Raw genomic sequence first — 15,852 nt, forward strand, 5'->3', positions numbered from 1 at the left:
AAGCAGTATCTTGGAAAAAATGCAGCATGATTAGTTGTAAGATTGTAAGGGAAGACGTGAATGACTTATTTGTGCTTAAAGCTTGCTTGATGCAAGTGACAGGGGTCTCAATAAGCAAATAAAGCCACACACCATCTTGATTGTTTAAAGCAGTGGCCAAAGACTCAGGCTGTATTCATATGCCTCTCAGACAGGCCTGGCAGCCACCGTTAGGAAACTGATGTCACTGTGTTCAGATGGTCCCAAAGGCTATAGGACTGCAGAGACCATAGCACAGAACAGGAAGATACTCATACAAAATAGTCACTTAAAAATATGTTTAAAGAAATCCACTAAGCCATGTAACTTTTTTGTTTGTTTTTTCTTTTTAATCATTACATTTAAAGTTATACCCAACGTATATTGAACAATTTACATTTGAGAGCAACGTATCTTTGCATTTTAATTACAGGATAGTTTGCCCACTTTACCAGGACCAGAAAAATAGCCTACTGCCATATGGAGAAGGCTTCAGCTCTCCTTCAATGGGTGGATTTGGTTCTGGTCTAGGCCTAGAATGATAGACATTCTCAGGGATAGGTCGGTCCGTCTTCACTTTTGTGACCTGGAAAGAAAAAGAAAGGAATGATACAACTCCTTACAGCATTTAACAGAAAAGCTAGATTAAGTCAGAATTTAATGGAGGTACCACAAAACCACACTAGGGATACATCATTGATCTGATAAGAGCTCCTATCTGCAAAGTACTTTAAATAAACAGAGAGGAGGGGCATTTTATTCATAGCTACATTGTAATTCCTCCTCAGCCTCACTCCTGAAGAAAAAGTCTCTGCATAAGAAGAAGCAACAAGACTAGCTAGAATTGTGTGAGAAAAGTGCAGGTCCTCCATGAAAGCAATGCATTCACTCCCAACCCTACAGAATGCTAGAAGAGTCCTGCACTTAGTAAAATCCACAATTTTCCAGTGTTGAGTTCATACATCACCTTCTAGGTGTGGAAAGTTTGAGACCCGGTCCGGAAAAATGCACATAGGGAAAGAAGAACCTGGCTATCCAACCCAAAAGATAGGAAGTTACCTTAGAGAGATCTCCCAGATCAGGTCTCACCCAACCCAACTTCTCTAGTACACAGTTATCAAACACTGCCTGCTGCTTTCGGCATCGACGAAGCTCCTGCAAGTTGGTATAGTCAATGCACGTCCAGTATTCAGTAAATGGCTCTGCACAGTGCGTCTTAATCTTCCTGCAAGACAACACAGAAAGAAAACGTTCAGCAACTGTTGTAGTTTTAATGTTTTCTCTCTTATTCATTCAAGCCTCAACTTGTGCTAAAATGTTTTTTGTAGTTGTTCTCAAGAACACTTAAAAACTTCAGAAGTCAGTATTTAAAGCACCATTAAACAGAACTTTGTACCAACACCACTGCAGTTTGTAGCACTGTAGCTACAAGTAGGGATAATGATAACTTCACCAGTACACGGAAGGTGTTCTTCCTACGTAGATGTACACAGCTCCCCCACATCGGGTGTTTGCTTTGCTAGGTAACATATTGAAGCGTTGTATAACATGCGCTACTTCCAAATTCGTTGAAAATCTTAAATTTGAGAAGACACACTTAGGACAGAGGTTTTTGATTACTGGCTGGCTGCTACGCTGGAAGAGGACGAACTTTGAGCTAATTAACACAGCCCTTTACCAGCAGCCCAAGATCCCAACACATGCCATGCCCTATGTTTTTGTCACAAGACATCGATTTCAAACCTAAGTTTCTCTAACAGCATGCATACAAAACCCAGGACAGATGAAGTAAAACTTAGGCTGGTTTCCTAGATCCCATAACACAGCTGCAAGGTGCAGAAACAGCAAGCCTATGACCCCTGAGGGCCTTCCTCTGTTAACCTGAGGAATCCCTGGAGCCACTCACCCTGCAGCTGAGCCCACAGAGCTCTGAGGGAAAGCACAACCCGAGATTTAACCATGCAAATAATAAGATAACAGCACAACCTTTTCTCCGGCGACTGCGCCCCTCCTCAAGGGCACCGGCCGTGCCTCCAGGAGCCGGGCAGCGGCAGCGAGACCCCGGGAGGGGGCTGCGGGGCGGCTCACCTGAAGAAGTCGAGGGCGCACTGGTTGACCTGGCGGCCCTCGCGCAGGCAGCGCCGCGGGTCCTTCTCCTCCCAGCGGCACAGCATGAACTCCTTGTTGGGCCGGTCGCACTGCGAGCCGTAGTGGTGGGCCGCGGCCTTCAGCACGGCCGAGCTGACTCTCACCTGCAGCGGGGCGGAGCAGAGCGGCAATGGAGGCCGGGCGGGGGCCGGGGGGCCGCCCCGCGGGGCCGCTCACTCACCTCAGGCACCTCCAGCTCCTCCAGCGAGGGCAGCCCCGTGCCGCCCGCCATGGCGGCGCCGTCTCCTTGAGCTCCCCTCAGCGCCCGGCCGGCACTGCGCATGCGCGGCCGCCTGAGGGGAGGGAGGGCGCGTGCGCGGGAGGCTCGGCGCGGGGCCGCCCCAGCGGTGTTGCCATGGCGACAACGGAGGCGCCGCCATGGAGGTGACGGGCGGGCGCTACTGCGGAGAGACCGTGCGCGGCAGGTGGGGGCGGTGGGGCCAAGAGGAGGGGGTGTTGCCGGGGGGCTCTCCTCGCTGACAGCCCCGTGTGCTCCCGCAGGATGGAAGGACGGGGCTCCTACACGCTGCCCACCGGCACCGAGTACCGGGGCGAGCTGAAGGACGGGATGTTTCACGGCGAGGGCGTGCTGCTCTTCCCCGGCGGCGGCAGATACCAGGCGGTGTGGCACCGCGGGGTGCCCGCTGAGGTACCGGGATCCCCGGGGCTGGGGGGCGGCTGTGGGGCGCTGGCGCTCGTCCCGTGTCCCCCACGGTTGTTCTGTCCCCCACGGTTGTTCTGTCCCCCCCAGTTTGTTCTGTCCCCCCCCAGTCTCCTCCCGTAACCCCCCATTTGTGTTGGCAGGGGAAATACACTTTCGCAGATGGGCTCGAGTACAAGGACGAGAAGTGGCATTACTGCGACGGCTACGACAGGAGGTTCTACACAGAAATCTGCTCCGGCCTCAAGCCCGCAGGTACCAAACCCCGGCTGTGGTCCTGAGCAAGGAGCCGAGCTCTAGAGTTCCTCTAGACGGGCACCGTGCAGCCGCAGCGTGTGGTTGATTTCGGCCTTACCAGTGCCTCGCCATACCCCAACGAATGGATTCCACCTTCCCCTACATTAAACACATGCTTTCAGTACAGGCATGTTGAACAGAAGCAGTTAACACCCAAGCACCAAACACCAAATAAAGTTTGAACGCACCTACCCTGCATAGCTTTTTAGCAGGAACCACCATGAACGCGTGTGTCTGGTCTGTATTTCCACAAAAGACTTTTAGAACTGTATTTGCCCATAGTAAAAACACAAAAAGATCTCTAAGGAACAAGGGAGTGAAACATGTAGCATAATACATAAAATACCCTTTATAAATAGAATATTTTAGGGATGACACGTAGGAGTTCTGCGAGGCCAGCAAGACTCTCCTGGCCCCATTCTGTAGTTTGGAGTCATATTTGTAATGTTGGCATAGTGGTCTGAGTCACAGGACTTTGAGGAAATCAAAATGCTATATTTTTACCCCATAAATTTTCTGCATAATTCCTCCATTTTCATTTTCTACATCTGCAAAATTGAAAAAAATGTTTTATAAAACTTGTTGTAAACCAATTATATTGTTTGTATAGCAAATGCTATGGAGATGTAACATTTGTTATTTATCTAGACAAAGGCATGAATACAGAAAAAAAAAAAAAAAAAAAAAAAACAACACAAAACAAAGCAAATCCTTTGTTGTTGTTGTTTTTAATTCAGGCATTTCTCAGCTTACAAATCTAGATCCTCCTAGAAAAATCCCAGCAGGATGTTACGACTGTGGTGATGGATTCTATAACCCTGAAACCAGAATTGTCGTTGACTACAAACTGAGGTTTCTGAGAAACACAGGTATGATTAACTTCTGTAAGGTAAATTTCAGTAAGTGTATTTGTCCTATCTTCTAGGATATATGATTAAAACTGAAGTTTTTTTAAAAGTCCATGATTGCGTCCTGTTATCACTGAGCTAAAGTATTTCTTAGGTTTTAATTTTATCAGCTATTTATGTTTCCTCAGAGTTGTACAAATTATATTTTGCAAAATTACAGTGAAGTAATACCTAAAGTTTATTACCATTGAATATCTTAATATCAGGAAAATCAATCCCTTCCATTACAATCTCAAGCAAAGGGACTGTACACTAAGATGTACATCATTGATCCTGAAAATGAATAAACTCTGTTGCGATCAGCAAAGAGGTTAAGTATGTGCTTATCGTTAAATGTTAGAACAGTCCACTTTATTTAAATGGGTCTTTGGGCTATGTTTAAATGCCTTGCTGAATAGGAAACTTTCTTGGCACCTTCTAGAGCTGTGTGTGTTTTGAGTAGAATCTGGCAAATATTAGGTCTTGTGGATCAGTCCTCAAATTAACAAACCTTGAGGAAAATTGAGAAATTTTTCAAATGAAATACACACAGAAGATTCCTAAATGGTTGACACTGGGATAACTCAAAAATGTAATATGACCTGAAGCAAATGCTTTGTGTTCTGTTTATTTAACCTATCACCCTTTTTTAACTGCAATTACTATTTTTTTTTTAATGAAAATGCTTTTCAAAGCAACCACCCACTTTTTTTTTTTTTTTTTTATTCCCCAAACATCTAAATTGGAAGACATGGTATTTCTAGAAGACAGAACATTTCAGTTTCAGTGTGCCGCAGTTTAACCGTTTTGTTTCTTGGAAACTATTTTTCAGCAAATTTACTATTTGTTGAAAAAAAATCTGCTCAGCTCTACTTTCAAGAGCTTTTGTAAGTATGCACTGTGATATTGGAGGAGGGAAGTGAAGGAGGGGGCTTAAATGAATTGGAGATACCATCTGCTATAAAATATACCCTATGATACATGGCCTGTTTTATAAACGTTGAATAAAAACTGATCTAGATTATTACAAATGGCATTGATCCAAAGTACTGGAATGCAGTGGGCCTACTGATGAGGAAGATAAGCAACATGCTTTCCAAAAACACAGGAACCTACACAGATTAGTACAGGAGGGAACGCCTTGGAATTCAATTTATTGTTTTTTAATCTGTTCTTTGAACTCATTGTCCTTGATGACATTTATCTCAAACTCTACAAATTATATCAATCAATATTCACCGACCAGACCAGCACAGCATGCAGTCCGACAGAGTTGTTGGGGGATGTGCTTTGTGTGACCGTTCCATTGAGAACCGTGTACACACAGTTAAACTTGTTGATGTGAGCGTGAAGAAGGAATGTGTCATGTAGGCCAGACCCTTCCTCTTAAGAACATGAACACAATTGAAAAACCCGGCACTTGTTCAACATCAGAGGAACTCTTTCTGCCCCAGGAGAGATGATTCAGGGCACAAGGCCACTGCAGTTTAAAAAAAAAAAATTAAAAACCCCAGCTGTAAGCAGAAGAAACTGAGGAAGAGGCTGGAATGACAGGGAACAGATCCAGAATTACTCCATTATAGGTTGGGCAGGAAGGAGCAGGAAAACCTCCAGGCTTCCAGCCAAGTCTTGAAAGCATCAAAAGCAGATGGTAGGAAGCATTCAGGAAGTTCTTACAACAGCTTGACAGGTTTACCAAAATGACACTATCTTCCTCAGGTCTGAAAGCAGGCTTTAAGAATACTCCAGTTCTCACCTTTCACCCTGGCCCTATTATGAAGCAATTGCTGATTGTTTCTTGGCTGTTGGGGAAACAGGGCAAGGAAGCATACTGCCTTGGCACTGGCTTTCCTGCCAAATTGGCAGCATCCAGGTATCATTCCAGAAGAGAAACAAATAGACTCCATTTGAAATTACTGAGTTTGCTTCCACCGCTTCTTTGTCAGGATGAGTGTTTGTAGAGTACCGTAGAGACTCCTGTTAGATTTGGCAAGCTTTGCATTTCACTAGCATGGAGGTCTGATCCTCATTTACTTAAAGCTCTTACAGTTAAAGCAGTGCAAAGGCCCATCATGAAAATATAATCAGGTCCAGGGAACGAAATGACAGCAACAGTTTTGTTATACTTTTTATCTAGCAAAGTTTTCCAAATTCTCATTGCAATCTTGCAGTTATTACTCCATCCCTAAACCTCCGTTTCCTTGGGGATGCTCAAATTTCTCTTGATTCCTCATGTGTTCCTCAATCTTTTCTTTTTTTTCCTCTTGTATTGTGAAGTACACAAAATTGGACACATAAATAAGAATAGGAATACTCATTTGTAAGAAGATACGTTGTTTATTTTGAGTAGGCTCTGGGACTAGCCTCCTGTTTCACTCTGAGTATTCCCCCCTAAAAAAAATTGGACTCCTGGCATCTTTGTGAACGAGTTTGGTCAATAGAAAGATGGGAAGATTTCCCATTTTTCCAGTGAAAAGTAGGAAATATATGACGTTATGTTTAATGCAAAGCAGGGAGGTACAAGAAGAGAAATGATTCAGATTTTAGGGCCCACAAATATTGGAGAGGCCCATAACTTTCAAAGAGAAAATACTGTCAGAAACAGAAATCCTGTTCTCCTGAGGAAAGGATGATAGGAGATTGCCTGAGTCACCTTTCTCCTGATGAAAAGCAAAGATACTTCTGATGAAAACTGATGTTTCTCCTGCACCTACCCTGATGCTGGGTTAAATAGTATACATCATACTACAAAGAGCAAGAGCATGATAATATTTGTGCTTCTATTTTCATGTTCCATTTTTAGGCTTAATTAGTATGAATATGGTGCATAGGGTAGCTTTCTATACTGCAGCCAGTATTACCTGAAATATGTGCATCTCTTCATATAAGATCAAGAACAGGAAGACCCAGAATCTGACTTTACACTTTAAACTCAGTAAGGTATCTGAATTAATATACGTGTAACTAAGAGCAGGATTAGGCCCAGAAAACCAAGGAAAAGTGCCTATTAGGAGGAGTGGTTTTGGTATTGCTGCAGTCCCAAGCCAGCCAGCAATCAGCTTAGGATTTCTACAAGCCTGAAAGTCTCATAAAAAGCAGCAGGGAAAGTCCTGCTGCTTCAGGAATCATTATAACCTGAAAAGGTCAAGACTCAAGAATATAATTTTATTCTAGTTTTAAGAAGACTGGTTTTAGGACATCCAAGGTTCCTTGGTTTTGAGGCTGACCCAACTCCACAGGCAAGTTTGAGAACACATTTTAATTCTAAGTTCTAGTAATCATGGCCTTAGAGTTTCCTCACGTTGTTACCTTGGCATGAAGGTTCTCATGCTTGGTCTGAAAGAATTTAGAAGCAATTTTTTTTTGAAAGTCAGCAGAGATCTATTCATCCATTTCAGGCTTATCCAAGTATGTAAATCCATGAGATGAATCTACATTTAGACTTTTTTTTTGTCTTAAGGCTCAGCAGTGACTTGCACCAAGTGCTTTCTGAGAAAAGTAGACTTTGACTTGTCTGAAAAATGTAGTTCAGAAACAGAGCCATAACCACTCAATAATTACGCAGGGTAATATTTCTGTACCTACCCTCATGTACCCCAAATACATGCAGATGTTTGCGTGCTCTTTCTCATAAACTACTGGAGAATTGGGTGTGGGATGAGGACCTGGCAATTTTTCAGGCCTGGAGTATTTCTGGAGAAAAGACAGCAAGTTTAACTTATAGTTGACTGTGGTGCAGGGAAGAAAAAAAAAAAAAGAAAAAAAAAAAAAAAAGATTGACTGCAGTTAGGGATCATGCACTGAGCTTTATTCCCTGTTCTTCTTTGAAATTGCCCATTCTGATGATGGAGGGAGTGGATGAACAGTCTGATTCCAGGCTAGTCCCTAGTCATTGCCTAAGAATGTAAGAGTTGTTTTGGCAGATGCCCTTAGCAGTGGAGAGGAAAGCCTCAGCAATACACATACACAGGGAATATAGTATTTTTGTTCGAATGAATTTAGCTTCCCATAGATTTAAATGTCTACTTATAACACAGGACCATTTAATCTTTTGTACATTTGTTTCTTTTTTATTTGACTTAAGATACTGAATTTAGATGAGGTTTAGTTCCTACATATTGAAACTCTTAAAAGCTCTTCAAATAATTGTTCTTTGGATACTTGTTAAGCTAAAGAAATCAGTTTTGATCGGCAGTAAAAGTTCATGCTATTTTAAGTGCAATGCTATAGCTATTTTCTGTTGTATATTTAATCATTTTGAATTATATGTCATGTAAAAGATTTTAGCTCTGGGGCATTTGCCAGATGGCTGATTCTGCATTTCACACAACAAAAGAAATAATGTTTGTGTAAAGCTCTTAAAAATAGTTGGTAATCAGTATATTCTACAACGAATAGGATCCAGACCTGTTTGAAAAAAAAAAAAAAAAAAAAAAAACAGCTTTTGCAGAAATTAATTTAGAGAATTTGGTCTCTACCTCTGGGCTCTGAACAAAACAAATTGTGTCTATTGTTTGCTGATTTTTTAACATTTGACAAGTTAACTGAATTGTAAATTTCATGTATTTTTATGTTAAATGCCATTTATTGCTCTCCATTGATCTTTTTCTCTTTACTTTGGCTAGCAAACTTATTTCTGAAAAAGGGGTTTAGTAAAATAGAGAGCCAATACTACTCTCCATTTACACCAGTCAAGCATGTGAAAGTCAGAAGCCTTTTGCTTTTCTTCCAACAGCTGAAGCTGTTGTCCTTCTCATGTTCTCCTCTGACTACTGCTGACCCATCTTTCTGGCCTGTTTTATAGAAATTCCTCCAAAACACCTTTGCAATAAGTATTTTGTCTCTCTGCCACTGCACTCAGCTTGTTTTCTTTACCCTCTAGGCTCTACACAAGTCCATACAAATTCACCGTTTGGTCTTGTCTCCTCCATCCCCCATATACTTTTTTGCCCTTGCAGTTAGTCCTAGGATAGCTGTTCTGCCAACATTCCTATAAAACTGCAGTTTTCTGGTACTTGCTTTCCAGACTCATTGCTTCTGTGATAGTAAGAAAACTTGAAAAATATTACACCACAAGGAAGGTTAGAAATTTTATCATAACACTTTCATCTGGATCTCCAAGTGTCTCTTGCCTATTTCCTACTTTTTTTTTTTTTTTTTAGATAGGTGGCTTTTGGCCTGATGTGAGAGCTTTGGACATAAATAATCCACAGTGCTCAACAAATAAATTAGTTGAGGACCCAAATGTTAGGAGGCAGAGAGGCAGAACATCAGCACATATCGTTCTGGAGATGGCTGAATGGGTACAACAAGAGAATGAATGTTGGAGAGAAGATGGCAGAAGGAAATTGAGTCTGCTTAAAGAGAAGATTCCAGACTCCTAAGAGAAGTAGCTTCATATCTTTTATTATTCTACCCTGAACACCTTTTTTAACGTTGGACTGATTCTCCTACCTTTTGTCTGCTCTTTTCCTTTCTTTTTATATAGACGTGTTAAGATTAGGCACATTTTGAATGCCATTGCAAAATGCATACTTACGTCTTTCTCTGTATCAATGTCTATTCAGGTGACAGGCATAGTTGGAGCCCCCTCGTTTGTGTAACCAAGAAAATATTTTTATATTAAATCTGGTTTTTGTGTTTTAATATAAAATATCTTCCATTCAGGAAAATAGATTATGAAACAACATGATTTATATTCAACACTATAACCAGCAATGATAATATTAATATATGCATCATGATACAAGTCATTACAGGAATTTCAGTAGCTATAGGTTTTGCAAGTATGTTGTTCCTTGTGGTTTCCTGGTCTTAAAATACTTATCGTTTTGAAAACTGTGAAAATCTCAGTTCCAAATAGTGGCATGCCAAGAAAAACAACTTTGTTTGTGTGCTAGCCATCCCATTGTGAATCCATTAGACAGGTTATACACAGTTCTTATAGGCGCTTATAGTCAGCTATACAGTTCATGTGCAAACAAGTTTTACAAGACATGGAAAGTTCATTTTTGGGCCATTTTGGAATTACAGTAATTAAATGTAAATGGAAGGGTGAGAATTTGTGGGTGGAAGCAAAGGTTAATTGAAAACATGTTTTCCATTTTCTTGCCAGCCTTGATGTTGGTGAGGTCAGGCACAGTAAGGAAAGTGGTGCTAGGGACCCAGAGGGGCAGTGGAAATGAAAGGGGTGTGCCAGGCAGAATCCATGGCTGAGATGCTATCACATATGATTGTAATTGTGCAGTGGAAGAACATGATAAACTGCACTGCGGGTGATGGGAGGAGTCAGGCATGTGAAAGAATTAACTGATATTGTTGTTTACAATGTTCTGTGTGTGCTTGGCCCTCTACAAACAGAGAGGAAACTCAGCTCTAGTTCAAGGATTGTCTACTGTAAACACCCGCTCTGACAAACCGTGTTCATGGAAAGCTGCTCTGACACACGGCCGTGACTGCACAGCTACAGGGGTGTTGTGAGCCTCCAGTCGTCCTGATGGAGGGACATTTCAGGGCACAGCTACTTCCCTCCTGGCTCACACGGCTTTGAACAGCAGCAAGAGAGAACAAAAGGATGATGCACACTCGTGCCTGGTCCCAGCTCGCCACTGGGCAGAGGAAGGAGCCAAGGATCTGAATTTTGGAGTGCAGCTGGGGTAGCACATCGAGCCTCCAGTGTAGATAAAGCCTTTAAGACACCAGAACCACATACAGCTGCAAAGTGCAGTATGAAGACCTAACACAGTCAGACCAGAAGGCTTTTAAGGTGAACAGTGTAGCTTCTCCTCTGGGTGAGCCACTAAATGTTCTAGGTTCAATGCAGTGCATCCTCCTGTGCACCTCTGGGTGGCTTCCTGAGGAAGCACTAGGTAGAGGGCAAATCCTGAAGCCTGCAAGATAAGAGTGCTCTTTGCTGGCAGTCTGCATCACGGCATACACCTAAGCATGAAGAGTCCCAAGAAATCTCTCACAGCTGAGGTTTCCAGAAGCAATACAGAAATGCGATAGCTAGGAGAAAATCATTCTAAACTTTGCAATATGCATTTAATATAGGAAGACTAAATGCACCTAAATTACAGTGTATTTTCAAGCCATCCTTTGGAAGCACCCTGAAGCAAGCCCACCCTGAATTTTCAGCTGTTTCTAATCCCCCTTGAGAGAGAAAATGGAGTGTGTAGTTGGGGAAGTCTCTTCTGCCACTATTAGCTGAACATTGGAAATTAGACAAATGGTTTCATTTTGCAGAAATGTTGAGCTCAAATCCACTGTTTTGAGGGGGATGCAGTTTGAGCCTACCTTGGAATATACCTAGCAGCATTTCTGACAGGCACTGCTTGAATTTTGCTGCTATTTGCAGCTTCCCCTAAAGCCACTCAGAACAAGGAAGAAACTTGCAAAGAAGTAGTTAAGAAGAATTAATACAAAAACGGCTACTTACAGAAACACAGTAGGACCAACAGGCTTAACGGGGTCTTAGTTGCCTAAAAATTCTCTGTCCCAACTGACCTGCTGACCATGTAAGCAGTGTCTAATAGCAGAGCACTAGGATTTCCACCCCAGGGCAATCATCCACTGGGGAAAGACGGTGTTCTGGGGATGCGTTGTGCAGGTGGCTACCAGGGTTGGCCCCATATGCTTTGGGCCTGCTTATGAAAACAGCTTGAATTAATTATATAAATTAAAGAGGAGCTGTCTCAGTTTGGGCTGGCTGAGGATGTGGCTCACAATATTCAAAATGTATCTTGTGGGTTGTAGAAAAACTGATTTTTTTTGATTGAGGCATAAGGAAATAATTCACAAGAATCAATCAATGCTTACGTGTATTCTAACAGCTCATCCATTAAGATCTAACTCAGTCTCTCTCTCTTTGAAGATCTCAGTTGTATGTCATGATAATGATTGTTACATTTCACTAACTTTTGAATAAATAATTTGTTAATGTTTACTAACTGAAAAGGGAGACACCAGACTGCAATAAAATTTTCAGCCAAAGCTGTTTTCTTTACCTTCAAACGTAAACATTAGTCCTGTTTCAGCAAAGTCTGTTCCATGACTGTATATTCTACTGAGGAAAATCTAAAAAAAATGGATAAACTTGTAAAGATAAATATGCTGACACAAAATTCAGTGCACAACGTGAAGAACCCCATACTACCTAATTGTGCACAGGGTGATAATTTACCACTGATTAAAGAGTTTGTATTTTTTTCAAATCTTTTTTAAAGGGAAAATTACTTCTGAAGGTGAAGATGTGCTTAGACAATCATATTAACATATTCAAACAATCGCAATTTGCAAAATAGTAATTACAACTCACTATCTGGTAGCATTAATCAAACTTCAAGGTTTAATTCCATTTTAAATATTGATGAAATGTGATTCTCCAATCTAACCCTGGTGTTGCAGGGTTATGGAAGCAGCCAGTGACAGAAAAAGAGGAACGTGTAGTTAACAAGCAGCTGCCACAAAGAAGGATCGGCATCTGTGATTTAAATTGTTAGCTGCACAGTCAGGTAGAGTGTAAAAAGGGTAGTCAAGAGGCTGTTAAGTCCATTGCTGCCAATTACTAACAATCAGGGAGGAGCTTTAAGACTTGTTCAGTACAATAAACCCAGTTTGTCTTGTTTCAGGGGTTACTACTGAAGAGGTTGCAGCTGCACTGATTCAAATAGCCCTAAAACTACAGTAATTATCAACCAGTCTTCTTTAGTGTAGCAAAAGTATGTTTTACCATAGCTTAACTCTTTACATTCTAATATTTCTCTGCCTCTTCTCACATAGCTAGCCCTGGAGCCATTCTGATGTCTGGTTTTGTGGTTCTTCTAGCTATGCTGGATCAAAGCTTTCATTTCCCCTTACCTAGACCAAGGAGCGGTTGTGCAGTGTGCTTGGGTTGGATGGCATCTCTGGGATTTGCTTTAGATTATTTTTTGAATATGAAGTCATTACATCTATTATTCATTTTCTTGTATAAAGTTGAAACTCATATAGCTCATTCAGTTTTTGCAGCTGATTAAACTATATGCAAGTTAAGCAGTGTTTATGAACATGAATTTAATTTGCCTGGGCTCAGATTCCTACATGTACTGAGATGTTTTGAGACTGGTTTGTGAAGGCTAAAATCCCTACCACAATCTGCCTTGTGTGCTTTCCTAGAAGATCATGAAAATATCGAGTGCAGAAGGAAACAACCTAGGCAAAGCAAGGATGTGGTGGAAATCCATAATACAAAGCCAAAAGTAGGATCTGCCTTTCTTAGTGCCTATAGCCCTGATGCTGTTGTGTGACCACAACAGATTTCTCACTAGGAAGGTGAACTGATTAGTACTTGGTGAGCCAATTATATCATTACCCAAATATGAGCTAGATAGTGCTGACGTGTAGCATGTGGAGGGTTTTTTTATTCCTTCACTGTGATGGAAATAGGCAAAGTTTCATTTCCTTGTGATTATTACAAGCTCAGATAAACTATTTTTCTTAGTCAGGGAGATCCCAGCTAAAACCGCAGAGATACCCGGACTGGACAACGTCTGTCACAGCCTGGGCTCACGTGATCGCATCATTACAGAGCCGGAACACCTAGTGCATAGAACAAAAGCCAGCACATTGATTATGGCTTTGATGTTGTTTTTAAGAAAGCTTAAGGACCACATTTGCATTCCTGCTGCAGCCCTCAATGGAATCTCTGCCTGTGTAAGGATTGTGTGGTCTGTAAGCAAGATTCACTGCTTATCTTTTTAATTTTCTTTTTAGCTTATTTCCCAGCATTTATTTTCTCCTAGTTTGTGCCTGAATAAGAAATGTGCCATAAATGGGGTGTTTTGTTACAGACCTTTCAATTCAAAGTAAATAACACAGAGTGAAAGAGGTATCATGTCCGCGACAGAAAGACCAGTACTTAGGTACTCTATCAAAATGATTCAGTCACTAAAGCAAACCTACAGCCTGGGCTGTTGGAACAACGGCAGTCCAGGGGTGTTTTCTACCCCATGCACAGTCACTGGGGCACGAGCAGACACATTGACTAGAGACCAGTGGCTGCAGGCAAAGACCAGACTGGGAAAGTGGCTTCTAGGAAAATCCTCCTGAAATTCACAGAGCTTTCTGACTACTGTTTGTCAAGGGTGTCAGACAAGTGCTGCCATTTAGACAAGGGGTGAATGCTTTGACACAGACCTCACTCTAGCAGGCTTTTACTAGGATGCCAATAGAGCTCCTTGTGAGCAGCACCTTATGAGAAGGGAAGACCTGCACTCAGCTCACTTAACAGAAAGGAGAAATAGGGAAGGGCAGCATTAAGGAAAAAAAATTAAAAAATAAAGAGACAAAGCTGACTTGATTCAAAACCCACTGGAGTCACTGAGATTTAGGCACATACCTGAACACTCTTGTACATCAGAACTAGTTTGTCACATACCCTTCTGCAACCATTCACTTCTGAGATGAGCACAGCTGCACTCCCAGGACCTTCCTACCTTTACATTCAAAATGCTACCATGTCACTTTAGCTGAAAGGTACAACTCCCCAGTCAAAAGGTTTCCAGGAAAATTTGACTCCTTACAAGCAGCATTCTTCTTTCTTGATCTGTTTTGACCTAACTGAGCAGGGCTCTCAGCTGTGCAAGGTGGGACCATGAGCTATGCCAAGTGGTGTTCACAGCACCACAATCACAGCTCCCTCTGCTCCATCTTTCTTGTAACCATCTGGGCTTTCAGGTAATAAAGGCTGCTACAAAAGCTTATAGTTTAGGAGGAAGCAAGTGAGAAGCACGTGTCACAAGCAGATAATGTGAATTTCTTAAGAGAGTGGTAAACACAAGAAGCAGCTCTAATATATTTCATTTATACAAAAATAAATACAAGTATTGTTTTAAGCAATACCTTGATTTTTCCCAAGGCTTTTTGAAGTTTGTTTTTTCCTGGTCTACTAGACAGATCACTTTTCCCCTAAGCAAGTGAAAAAAAAAAAAGTCTGCAGAACAGTTTTTGAAGACAAGATTGTTTAAGTCCCTGGAATAAAGAAGCCACAACTTATATTTGCCACGTTATTTTTTTGTAATCATACACACAATTTCTATTCAAACTTTGCTGGACAGTTGTTTTTTCCTACATTATCTTTGTGTTGTTTTTTTTTTTTCTTTTCACACTGTTATTCTCTGAGAATATGACAGACATGAATACTAACAAGGGACACAGAAGATGATCTATAACATGCCCATCAGTATTATATCAACTTATTGATACCGATCATAATGTACATTTCAAAAACAGCACCGAAAGAAAAACTGGAAGAGAATAACTTAGGCTTTGACTGTAGATTTTTCATTACCTTCACTTTTCATAACCTGACAAGCAATGCAGACATAGTATTCAAAAATGTGTAACTTCACTTCTGATATTTTCAACAGATTTCCTGTAAATGGTCATAAAAACTCCAAAAAGAGCATAAATTTCAGTTCTGCCCATGTTAATCCTATCAAATAGCTGAGTACTCAGAATCATTGCCATGTATTCAGTGTCTCCTGCCTTGACACATTCCAGCACAACAGCACAAAATCTTTTCAAGAAACAAAAATGTGTTCTAAGAGATGCCAATGGCTAAGAATGGATATTTTTTTCCTCAAAGGAAAAATTGTTTGAGCTGGACCCTGGTAATGCAAAAAGCAGGTGTGAAATGGTGATATTTGGCCTTCTCTTTCTCTCCCTTTTAGATGATGATGAGCATGAGTGGATCATTCGGACCTGCCGGAAAGCTGAGGATGAAACAACTGGGCATAAACCTAAACAATGAAAATTGGTTTTGCTAGACAATAATAATCTAAAGCAGGTAATCTGATTCAC

The 15,852-nt window shown here is 41.4% G+C and overlaps 2 protein-coding genes across 3 annotated transcripts; one reads left to right on the plus strand and one right to left on the minus strand.

The window, feature by feature from the left end:
- Positions 1-342: 342 nt before the first annotated feature.
- On the minus strand, positions 343-2,442 carry NDUFA8 (NADH:ubiquinone oxidoreductase subunit A8). The gene is made up of 4 exons (XM_082775762.1): positions 2,348-2,442; positions 2,107-2,270; positions 1,078-1,243; positions 343-604 (listed from the first exon to the last, which is right to left on the minus strand). The coding sequence occupies exons 1-4, from the start codon at positions 2,396-2,398 to the stop codon at positions 467-469; spliced, it is 519 nt and encodes a 172-aa protein (XP_082631888.1). The 5' UTR covers positions 2,399-2,442; the 3' UTR covers positions 343-466.
- Positions 2,443-2,531: 89 nt separating this feature from the next.
- On the plus strand, positions 2,532-15,849 carry MORN5 (MORN repeat containing 5). 2 transcript variants are annotated; one of them, XM_082775863.1, is made up of 6 exons: positions 2,532-2,591; positions 2,668-2,815; positions 2,971-3,082; positions 3,862-3,993; positions 4,844-4,898; positions 15,723-15,849. In XM_082775863.1, the coding sequence occupies exons 1-6, from the start codon at positions 2,545-2,547 to the stop codon at positions 15,724-15,726; spliced, it is 498 nt and encodes a 165-aa protein (XP_082631989.1). In that variant the 5' UTR covers positions 2,532-2,544; the 3' UTR covers positions 15,727-15,849. The 2 variants fall into 2 exon arrangements, with proteins under 2 accessions (XP_082631989.1, XP_082631988.1); XM_082775862.1 differs by lacking the exon at positions 4,844-4,898 and having other exon boundaries at positions 15,723-15,815.
- Positions 15,850-15,852: the final 3 nt, after the last annotated feature.

Source organism: Aythya marila (genome assembly GCF_965140915.1).
Source record: "Aythya marila genome assembly, chromosome: 19".
Classification (NCBI taxonomy): Eukaryota; Metazoa; Chordata; class Aves; order Anseriformes; family Anatidae; genus Aythya; species Aythya marila.